The sequence below is a fragment of the Octodon degus genome, unplaced genomic scaffold (genome assembly GCF_000260255.1).
Source record: "Octodon degus isolate 3935 unplaced genomic scaffold, OctDeg1.0 scaffold00246, whole genome shotgun sequence".
NCBI lineage: Eukaryota > Metazoa > Chordata > Mammalia > Rodentia > Octodontidae > Octodon > Octodon degus.
Window position 1 is genome coordinate 2,483,007 of NW_004524822.1, and position 12,415 is coordinate 2,495,421.

A 12,415-nucleotide genomic window follows, 5' to 3' on the forward strand; every position below is an offset into this window, starting at 1 on the left:
TGCTATCTAAATTAATATTTCTGGTAAACCCTCCAGTTATCTGATAAATAGCACAGCTATGTGCTGGGACATTTTCTGTTTGGGGAACATATGCATTAGATTGGAATCTATTATATAAACAGCAAGCACAGGAATGTTTCTCAAATCTCTAGTTCAGAGCACCATAAATGGCTATACCTCACCTGTCACTTGCATCTGTTCTCTGATGCCACAAACTGGCTTAATCAAAGTCGTAATTGATATATATTTTATATGTTATTTAAAACTTTAAGGTAACCTCTTTGTATTGAATGTTCATGTAGGTGAAAGTAGTTTCAGTTGTCATTTTACATGAAGATAAGTAACTATATGGCAATTTACTTAAGTGTTGATTTGTTAAATAGGAATTGTGTAAACATATTTAGTACTTTCCCTATTTTAATATAGTGAGAATCTCTAGGAAACAGGACAATGACAAGCCTTACAGTTATATGTAGAAGATGGGCAAAGCAATGATTCTGAGAATCTCCAGAAGATTTTTGAATCTAGCAGTTAGTTGGAAAGAATCTCACCCTGACTAACTATATATACTGATACTTGTGAACTAAGCAACTGCACTGAAGATGGTAATCTGTAATAGTAGTTTCATGCTTGGAGTGCCTGTCATTCTGGTCTTCTGAATATAGGCTGCTTGTCATGACATGCCAGTTGCTGGTATGCATCTACCCAAGAGATGATTGTTCAAAAAGAAGAGGGTGGTGAATGAAGGCAAGAGACAGGAAAAGGAATATAGTGGGACTGTCCTGCTTCAAGGCTGTATATGGTTATATTTTTGGTCTTATGTGTAAACATAATAAGTATATAATTCTTTATGCCTATTTTTAAAATATGTTCTAATTTTTAAATATTTTTTCATCATATTCTGTAGGAACTTAAAGTTCAACATATCAATACTTGAGGAAAAATACCTATTCCATGTTATGCCTAAGATGTTTGATATTCAGACAGATAGTGAGGTTAAGCTTAACAGCCTAGGTTGTATGCTAATAACAATAAACTTGTCTTCTGGATGGTTAACAGCCTAAGTTTGCAGACCAAAATTAGAGAAAAAGGAGGGCTGCAAGGAAAGCCAACATTTTGGCCCTGGCCTTCCAAGGTCATTTAATACTCAGGACATATGAGAACTTGTACTGTAATATCATGTAACTCGGTAGTGTCCCAAATTTTCTGATCAAGGAGATTATGGGGCCAAAGAGGAAAGTGATCAATGATGTAGAGTGTGCCTAAGGAGAGTCACATGGAGAGAAAACATTCTCTCAGGCTTTCACAGAGAGCACAAAGGCCAAGCAATGGCCATGACTCATCCACATGGCTGACACTGACAAAAGTTCTACAATCTGAGGTACAGTATCTCAGCATAAATTCTGAGGGGATTTCACTGACCTTATCAGACCCAAAAGCTACAATTCTTGTTGCATAGGTCCTGCTTTACTTGGTCTTAACCATCCAGTAGAGAAGTATAAAAATGATACATAAGAAGTAAAGGCATGGTGTTATGTTGAGCTATAGGGGACTCAGGTCAACAATTTCTGACATTTCCAGTCAAGCGCAAGACCCAATACTATTATGGATTACTGGACTCTTTTAGAATATTTTGCTGAGTTTACACACCTATAATATTCAAATAATTGAACTTAACAAAATATGGGGCTACAGATGAATGTCCATTTTGTATCTGTGTATTCAAAATGGTTAGGATAGATATACAGTTGCATTCTCTTAATGAATAGAGGGATTGGTCTAATAGTGTTTGTAAATAGGATATCATGTCCGCATGTTGTACAGTAATTACCCTCTAGGAAGAATGTATGCAATGTGTTAATTATTGAAACTGTCCTACCAATTTGATTTGAAACTGTCTCATTGCTATTTGTTTCTCAATAAAATTATGGAATAAATATGGACTTGTGCTGCATCAATGCCTTCAAGAAGCCCAGTCCTGGCTCAGTCCCAGGAAAATTTCTTGTGACTTGGTGCATGAATTCTTCCTCCTTCACAGCTTTCCCCACATTCGGAGAACTAAGTCTCAGGAGAACAGATTGGAGTGTGTGTGTGTGTGTGTGTGTGTGTGTGTGTGCATGTGTGTATGTGTGTGTATGCAAATAGAACTGATCTTAGAGCCATGATGTCATGATAAAGCCAGATGATAGGGATCCTGTGAGTATGTGTTTGTGTGTGTGTGTGTGTGTGTGTGTGTGTGTGTGTTAGTTGTGATGGTGGTAGAGAAGGGAGGGGATGAGACACAATTAGCAAATCTCAGCCTTTGAGCACATGGACCAATGAAACAGGGAAGCAAAGAGCTGGGCATGTAGTTCAGTTGTAGAGCACCTGCCTAGGATGCATGAGCTCATGGGTTTCATGCCAGCTGCAAATGAAAAAGACACAGAGCCCAGAAATAAGCCCCCCAATAATGTTAGTCAGCTAATTTTTGTAGAAATGGCTAAGAATACAAGGTGTTGAGAGATCATGCCTTCTATAAATGTCATTAGGAAAACTGAATGTCCTCTCTGGAAGAAAGCACAGACCCTCACCTCACACTTTTACAAGGGCTAGCTCAAAATAGATTAAAGCTATAAGTCTAAATCACAAAACTATAAAATGCCTTAGAGGAAGCTTCTCTGAGAGAACTTCCAGGACTTTGTCCTGGGCGGTAACTTCTAGAATGCAACTTCAAAACCATAGGCAACAAAAGTAGAAGTAAGAAAATGAGATTGTACCAAACTAAAACTCTTCTCCAGAGCCAAGGAAATCAAGAGTAGAGTGACACAGACAGGAAGAAAATGTTTTCAAATTAGGCCTTGCATAATAAGCTAACATGCAAAATATACTCAATCAATAATAACAAGAAAATGAGTGCTAAACACAGGCACAGGACTTGAATCGGCCTTTCTCAAAAGAAGATATACAAATACTTGATGGCTTGAAAAAAAAGTTCAACATTTTAAGTCTTATAATGCAATATCATTTTACATCTGCTATGCTGGTTAGTATTTAAAATATGAAAGGTAAGAAGCATCAGCAGAGATGCAAAGGAAAGGGAAGCCTGTCTATTAATAGTGAGGTACATTTGTACAGCCATTTTGGAAAATATCAAGGACTTCCCTTATAATACCGAAAATAGAACCACCACAGAAGCAGTAATTGCATCACTGAGAAAGCACCAAAAATAATTGCCATCAATATGCGAAGGAGATATTTTCACTCCAGTGTTTACTGTGGCATTATTGACAAGAACTGAGATATTGGACACAGCCTGTTTTATCATTGACTGAATGGATTTTTAAAACGCAGTGTATCTATACTATTCAGTCCTAAAATAAACCAAGAAATTCTGCCACTTGCTCATAAGCTCTATGAACCCAAAGCACATTATGTGAAGTGACATAAACCAGAAAAACAGAGAAAAAATATTATATTATATTATTAATCTCTCTGATGCACAGAATCTAAAAGAGTTAAATTCATAAAAGTCAGGTGTTGCATGGTAGGGGTAGGTGGAGGGGGGGCAGGGCAAATGGGAGCAACACTGGCCCAAGAGGGCTGCGTAAGCTTAAACAGGAGGAGCAGTTTGGTCTATCACACAGCCCAGGGACTATGTCTAACAAAAATGTACTGTATATTCAGAATGGCTAACAGAGAGGATTTCAAATGTCCTCACCACAAAGCAAGATAAATATGTGAGGTGATATTATGACTAGCCTGATACAATCACACTCACAATGCATACTCATAAATTATCACTATGTATTAATATATATATATTAAATAATGTATATTCATATATTAATAATAAAATTGCCTGAAAGCACTGAGTGTAACTACTAAAAGGTTGAGAGCAAGTGGGGTCAGAGCCCTAAGTGATGGCTCCCATGGACCGAATTCTGCCTGTTTGGAAGCCTTGATTCATGAGTTGGTCTGAGGTTGAATCTCTTGAGCTAAACACGTCAGGAACTGAGTTGATATTTCTGTGTTTCTAGTCTACAACAGAGAGCAATCTTTTTATTTCCTTGGGGAATACACACATAAATGTATATAAATACATTTAAACATATGAGCTTTAAATATAAATATAAGCTATAAATTGCCACCGTGTAGTCAGAGGTAGAAGTCTCAGTTGATCCGTTTACTTCCCACACGTAGAGTAAGACCCCACCACCAAGGCAAAGTGAATGGGGGACACAAATTCAGTTGCACTAAGCATAGGATTACATCCATGGGGTATTAGCGAGGCATAGGATTTTAGTTAGGTAAGCACTATTACAAAACGCCAAGAAGAAGTACATTGGATCATATATGCAAATAGTTATGTATTAAGCCCCGAAGGTCCCGAAAGACTAAAAGCCATGAAGCCCCACTCCCACCCTTCCTTAGGCTGCTGACCTCTCCCCCACCAGACCCCACAGCACTAGACTGGGAAATCTCCTGCGTCCCCTTCTTTGAACGTGAAGGCCAGGATGAGGTCAGGAGTCACCAAGTATGTTTGTACTTCCTGTGAGTTTCTTTTCTCAAAAACACATATAGCAGTAGAAATAACACAGACAGACAGACAGCTGCAGATAAAAAGGTACCCCAGGGCTACTGGATAATTCCACCTAGTGGAATCCTCACTGGTTAGCCCTGGAAAGGAAAGGCCGCCTGGGCAGCTTTCCAGGACGTCGGCGCACCAGGTGGGGAGAGTGAGGTCACCAGTGCAGATTCTGCCCGGGCCTCGCCTCCAGACTGCTTCTCTGCTGCTCTGCAGGAAAGCTCCGCAGGCGTGCTCTTACCTTGTGCTGCTCAAGTTTCCGTTGTATTGTGTTTGCAGTTTCCTCATGGGCCTGCTGAACGGCTATTTCCTCTTTCAGGGCCACCTCTGCCCTGTACAGCCAGGCACCTATGGTGCCGAGAGGTGCAGGGAGAGATTTGTCAAGTTGGCTATGCCAATCAAAGAGCTGAAAGTAAAAAGAAAGAGAAAAATAAATGTTAGAAGACAGCTCCTAACATTTCCCAAATGATTTTTACATTTATACATAAGGCTTAAAATTAAGGGCTGCAGACTATTTAATAAATTTCAAGCCAATATCTATTTTCTGAGCTTGATGCTAAGGAGATAGGGACACAATTATAGTTATAGCCAATTCTGAGGAATCAGAATACTCCTTAGACAAAGAAAAATATTTTTTTCTCTGTACTTTTTAGAGAACGGTCTACAGGGTGTTCAGGGTCCCACTATTAGATCAGACTTGTAGTGATTCTCCTGTTTACAGCCTCCCAAGTGCTGGGATTGCAGGTGCACTCCACCATGCCTAGTCTCAATGGCCAGCTCAGCACACCCACTGGCATGGCAGATAAGGAAAAATATTACCAGGAAGCTTAAGCAGTTTTGTTCTTTATGGGCATAGTGTAAAGCAACCACTAGGTTTCAGAGTGGCTTTTGCTTGAAGCAAGGGAACAGTTGTGCTGACATACTCAGAGGATACAGCCATCCTGCACTGCAGGTATGTGTCTGGTGGTCAGATGGGAATCCCTTTAACACTTCCCACATAATCAAAACAACTTTGGAAAAAATTATAGTTGTTTTGACAGCTCCGGACAAAGATGAGTTTTCAGGATTCTTTCCGTAAACCCCAAATATTCTAACATTCCCTCTATTCTTCCATTTATACAAATCGCAGGCACCATTTCATGGTCTACTATACTATTATCTGATGAAATTCATGAACACATGAGGTTAACACAGTAAATAATATCTGGTAAATTTAAGTCAAACATTCCTGTTAGTTGTAGAAGAGGACCAGAGGCTTGAAATCCAGGTCTTTAAGAATTAATGAAGAATATTAATAGAGAAGACACTCAGCATTTTTCCTTCAGATTCTTGAATGACTAGACAAGAATAGATGTTTATATGAAACATTATAAAATTTTAGGTCAACACTAAAAGGTTATTAACTGCTGATGCTTCCCAGAGAACACAGGACGAGGCTGACTCTGCAGCCCAGCGATCTTCTGGAATAGTCCCTCTTCTCAACAACTCAGCACTAGCTTATACAAAGTGAGGCGCAATCCAGAAGACCTTCCAAGGGTTCAGTCTACCACTGGTCAACAGTGGTGGTGCTTTCCTATCACGGGAAAGAGAGGCAAGGAGGGCAGAGAGCTGCTGAAGCAGCAGCCACTTCCCCCAGGGCGTGGGAAATTTAACAGGTGGGCAAAGATGTCCCAGAGCGAATCCTTTCCCACCTCACACAGAGGCATCAGCACCAGATGAATAACTGTGGAGGAAAAGCTGATGCAAGCGAGTAACTTGACTAATTTACATAAGCTGTAAAGAAATTAATCATGGGAGAACTTACCCTAGAGGACATTCTGTCCCAGGACTGTTTTACCAATGCTTGGTCAAGGGACAATTTGCCATCTCTATGTAACGGCTGTATTAAATGTTCAACCTGTTTCCTTTTTATCTCGTATTGAATTCTGAAGTGCTTAAATGACTGAAAGAAGAAGAACAGCAATAGGTTGACAACGAGTCCAACAAAAAGGAAAAGAAGCAAGGGAAACCACATGTTAAAATAGCAATTATTATTCTCAAAAATACATAGAACAGTAGAAATAATACAGATAGCTGCAGATGAAAAGGCACCCCGGGGCTACTGGAAAATGCTTCAGGAGGTCCACCTAGTGGAATGCTCACTGGTTAGCACAGGAAAGAAAAGGCCCACCAGGAAACTAGCTCAGTGGCATAAGTACTGCCTGGCAAGTACAAGATCCTGAGTTCGAGCCCTGGTACCATTAAAAAACAAGTAGCAATTATTTTTAGAGAGGACATGACATATATGTTATTGGTAAGAATAGTAATCATGAGGATGACGATACTAATAGCATGTGCCATTCCTTAGGCCCTGTCTATGAATTTGACCCTGTGCTCAGTTCTTGACCATACGAGGCTCTGGGGCTCTCCCCTCAGCCTGACACACAGACATGCATTATTCTTGAACTCAAAAGTAACGACAAGTACTACAATCAAGGACACATAGTCAAAGGAAGACTGAAGCCTACTAGTGGGGTGAACCTTTGGCAGGCATGTTTGTGTGCTTTTCTCTTAAGAAAAAACATGTGAATGCATGAGGTGTTCTTTCTAACCTAGAATCTCGCTATTCAGGCTGAACTGCAGTGTTGGCATTTCATGATAAATAAGTGGGTTTCAGGTTGCAGTTTGGCGCTCAGTCTCTAAAAGGCTCAGCATCACTGGACAGGGATTTTCATGTCTAGTAAAGTAACTGACATACCAATACATGTTTGTCAGGAAGAATAGCAAAAAGGGGACTATACCTATGCTGCTAATGTAGTTGCTTTGCTTCAAACTACAAAACAAATTACAAAAATTGGTACACATATCAAAATAATGCTTAAAGATATCTAAATTGATGTTCACCCCATTATAAAGAGGGTATTTTAGATGATTTATTTACATAATAATAATATTTATTTATATAATGGTCTTTTGCATTACTTTCATGACATTGAAATATCAAGTACTATACAGTATAGTTAAAATAAATTTGCAGCACATAAATATAGGCTTATCAGTAATGTAAAAGTAGCTCTTTTATACTTCTACGTTTTACACTAAATTAGCATATCCCAAACATGTGACTCCAAGTCCAAATCCAAATAGAAGACACCATCAAAATGCACAATTATGTTACAGAACAGGCAAATAGCCTGACAGAATGCAGCAGAAAACATGCTGAGGACAATTCTAGAATTCCCTGCAAACAGGTAATTCACAGGAAGAACACTGGGGGGTGATAGTGGATAAAATTTTACCATAGGTTTGTTTCCTATTCTATAACTTGATATTTTAAACATACCAAAACGTAAAATCTATCTTTAATTCTATCCAAAAGAATTCTATGCTTGGAAAAACTGGAAAATAATGGCATTTATTGGTAAATTGAAGTAAGAAGAAAATGGTGATGGCTTATTGAACAGTTAAAAGAAAATAAATACCAGAATGTCCCTAAGCCTGTTTTTAAGCAACCAAAGATCACTTGGGGGCCAAAGAAGTGCTCCTGTCCTTTATCTTTCTAGTCTTGTTTCCTTCTCATTGCGTAGCATCTGAACAGCAGAAAACTTTATAGCCTGGGATTCACTTTCTGATGATTTGTGCTAAAACTGACACTAATGTCCAAATAATTCTACTCTAGGATAGCTGTTCTTAGTTTTATTTTTTAATCAACTTCAACGGATCTCATCGAAAAATTTTTGAGTGGAAAGCATAACACTGAACTTCAAAGAAAGATAGTACATCAATAATAAACATATATTTATTCCCTTGCCATGTTCAAAAATATAATGGAGATACAATGCATTTAAATTTAGCCATATTTACTTTTTTATATAAAATAACAAAATTTACGTTTCGTAGCCAAATGTGACTGGAATATTATACAGATTTTAACACCCTAGAATCCAATTCAAAATACACTATATTTAGTTTTATTCCTAAAATGAAATAGTGTTTTAAGTCAGAAGAAAATAACAATGCAACATAAAATGAATCACAATGTTCTACTAGGAAAAATCTGTTATAAAATTTTGTGTGTTGGAAGCGAAAACTGGAATCAGAAGTTCAGTTAGCAACAGTGTACGAGTATTGGGGGTAACAACTAGGAAGATCTCAGGAGAAGCTGGTCCCTTTAGTGGACCCATGGAAAACAGTCACAGAGCAATCCTTTATTAAAATCAGTTCACTTTGTAGTAATTGTGGTTGACTCATCCATTATTTACTTATCTGGTTTTTGTGTTAGGTAACACGTATAAAACTGTAGATTACAGAAAAAAAATGACTCCAGGCCCTTTGTTGTGGGGATCTGTAAGATTGTCCCCAAGAGGCTGACCTCCCAGAGCTCCCTTCACAGGTGATGTGGACACGGCACAATTCAAAGTTGCCCAGGCAGATAGAAATAGAATTATAAAATTATGTGCCAATTTAAAATAGTGCTTATCATTTCCTTAGAGATGATTTTCATCAATGTGATTTGGAAGATTAAGCAAACTTAAATGATATATGAAAATCCTACCCATGTAGTTTTTGAAAAGTTGAAATCTCTTTTCCCCACATTACCTGATACTTATCCTGCAGATTTGATTCTGTCACCTGCGCCCTTGTCAAATCTCTTTCAAATTGTTCTATCCAAGCTTTCACTTCCTTTAGAATGAGTCTGTCTTCTCTCTGGAAGGAAGCAACATCACAGCTTTATCTGTAACTGTGTATTTACTCAGTCGGAGAGCAGATTTCATGTTTAATACAGCCCAACAGCTTCTGAGAAAAAAAAAAAAATGTCTTGCCCTTGCTCCCACCCCTTTTGGAGTATAAGAAGAAAAATTTATTCTAGAAAAATATTTGTCTTGTTAATACTGAAATTATCTACCTCCATTGTTTCCCCCGGCACTAGTGGAACTCAGTGTTCCCTTAAATTAGAGCACTAACTTAATAAAGAAAATGTGCTCAGAAGAGTAGGTTTTGAGTCCAAAAATACTCTGAAATTGCAACAGCTGGAGCGCAACCATATGCCCATGGATGCTTCCCAGCCCAAGGCCATTGGTAAGCCAGAGGACTGTTCTGGATGGGATTAACTTTGACAGACTCCCAGGAGGGGCTGTCATAATAACATTGGAGCAATTGCTTACGCTGTTATGTTAAAATGATATTCAGTATTACAACATAAACTTCCAACAGACAGAAAGCACATTTAGCTGGCTTGGTATCCTTCCTAGATCCTTGCCACATGGATCCTGCTAGACTCACCAAGTCACCTGTTGAACAAATACATCCAAGAGGCATTTGCATATATGTTTCCATGAATGACAACAGGAGTTATTCTAGTTCGGGCTTTGTGAACAGACTCAGTGAATTCAATTTTTCATCAAGATTTCATATCTTGAAAGAATTACAACATAATCATAAGCACATTTGACACGTTTATGAAATTTGCAAGGAGCTTTCAAATAGAGCATCTCTTTTGCTGCCCACAGGCCTATGACACATGTAAAATGACTCCTTGGGAACAGGTGAAAGGTCCAAGTGAAAAAGAACACTTTGTATGGTGTAGTGGTGGATATATTGTGTCAACTTGAGAAGTTTAGAAATGTAATTAGGTGACTCAGCAGAGAGTCAGGGTTCCTACTTTATAAACAGCCTCCTCCTGTGCAAGAGGAGGGCACGGACTTTGTGTGAGTTCTACATCCCTCCCCAGAGGAGCCTGCTTATAATAAAAAGAGGGGAGACATGCAGCTGCTGCTGCTCCTTCCTTAGCTCTTTGCTGTTTTCTGCTACCATGAACTGCTGCCCTCTGCCATGTGCCAGTTGAGTAAGGACTGAAACCTCCACAAGCTGTGAATTAAATAAACTTTTACTTCCTTAATTCTGGCTGTTGGGTATTTTGTCCCAGCAACAAGTGAAATGTAGCTGAGACATACGGGCAGTTGAACGGCATCAAATTTTGATTAGGATACATATATATATATATATATATGTTGTGTCATATAGGCTGCCTCTCTCTGTGTCTGTGTCTCTCTCTGTGTCTCTGTGTGTGTGTGCCTCTCTCTCTGTCTCTCTGTCTCTCCCTTCTCTCTCTCTTCCTCCTCCCTCAGCCCTCACTCCCACTCTTCCTCCTATTTTATCATCATTTGTGGAATCATGACACACCCTATGGTTCTGGGGACAGCTGGGATTTCTCAGTGTTATATGGAGGACAGACACTGGCACATGCTGTTTGTGTGATCCCCGACTTCTCTCGCTTTCTGGAGCTCCAGAAGCAGCTCTCTCCTGCCTGAATGCTTATCCTCCCATTTTCCTATGCACCTTTTCTGGGAAGCTTTTCCTTTTTTTTTTTTTTTTTCTTCTGTATTTTAGGGAAGGGTGTGCAGGGTGTTCAGGGTCTCACTACTTGATTGGACTCATAGTGAGTCTCCTGTTTACAGCCTCCCAAGTGCTGGGATTCCAGGTGCGCACCACCACACCCAGTCTCTGGGAAGCTTTTTCTGATCCAGAGGTCTCTACTAGGGATCTGTGGCCAGTAGTCATGATATGGAAACTTGAACTCAGAAACATCTAGAACATTAGGGAGGCATAGTTTTAGATGTATCTACAAATGACTGACACACGGACCAGGAAATAGAAGAAAATCTACCCCAGTTGTGGGTGGCCCTTCGTGGACTGAATAACAACTAGATCTTCCCTCCAGTTTTCTAGTACACAGATGGCCACCGCAGACAAGTCTTCCATCTCTGATCCTCTAAGACCACTTAAAAATCTACTTTTGCAGTTATTCATGTATTTTGATTGATTAATTTCTTTAGAAAAGCATAATACATGGTTTGTCTTCTACACAAGTAGTTCACAAAAGCTAATATGTTCTAGAACTATCGGGAAGGGCTGTAATAACTAAATGGCTGGGCAAACATGCACTTTCTGGCTCAAGAGCTCTAGAGTAAAACCCACAAGTTTCTGTCTGTAGCCTTCCCAGGTGAACCCGAGACTGCTGGTCTACTGAATACATCCTCCCCTCCTGCATGGCATTGCATTTCCTCCATGACTGTGTCTTTCTCCTGCAAACTCCTCATTTATATTTTCACATTTATTGCATAACTCAGGGTCACTCGACGTAGACTGTGGAATCATGGGTAGTGGGCACCATAGTCACTAGGGGAAAACACGGACTTGGATACTGCAAGGCTTCAGCTCTTCCCCTAGTGGTCCTGAATGATTGGGTGAAAGGAATTAGGGCACAGTTTTACTGTCAGCTGGTTTTCATGCCTTGGTAGTGCATCCCCATGCTCTCTGAGGAAAAGCTGCTTTTGAGCTATCTCCAGGGTCTGGTTTGAGAGGTCTTTGTGGCATTCATGCCAGCAACCCATATCACACTGAGCATCGAACTTCATTGCCAGCCTTCTAGGACAGGCTTCTCAGCACCTTCTGCCTCTGGGGACTATTGCTAAGAGCAGCCGTCAACTCCTAGGTGAAATGACCTCACAAAGCCATCTGAGGATTATGTTCTTGAAGCAACTTTTTAAGAGTCCATTTAGTCTATTATTTTCTGCTGATGGAAAAGTGTCAAGCAAGTTGCAAAAGTAAGAGATATGACTATTTATACACACAACTGTCTTTTTAAAGAGGCAAATGAAGTTCAAAACGATAGTCTCAGAGCCCACCAGTTTAGTGAACATTTTCTATTGATAACTTTCATGTGCATTCAAGGAACAGGGTGTCTATTTGCCTACAGACACCCTAAGCTATAAGCAGCATCCTCTCTCTCTCTCTCTCTCTCTCTCTCTCTCTCTCTCTCTTTCACACACACACACACACAGGTACACTGATATTTTTGTGCTCTCTCTC

General features: G+C 39.6%; 1 protein-coding gene across 1 annotated transcript in view; it reads right to left on the reverse strand.

Moving 5' to 3' along the window:
* Syne1 (spectrin repeat containing nuclear envelope protein 1) overlaps positions 1-12,415 on the reverse strand; it is a 564,055-nt gene that overhangs the window by 365,710 nt on the left and 185,930 nt on the right. The window contains 3 exon segments of the mRNA XM_023706255.1: positions 4,806-4,970; positions 6,369-6,506; positions 9,143-9,250. Coding sequence (XP_023562023.1) covers positions 4,806-4,970; positions 6,369-6,506; positions 9,143-9,250 — 411 coding nt within the window.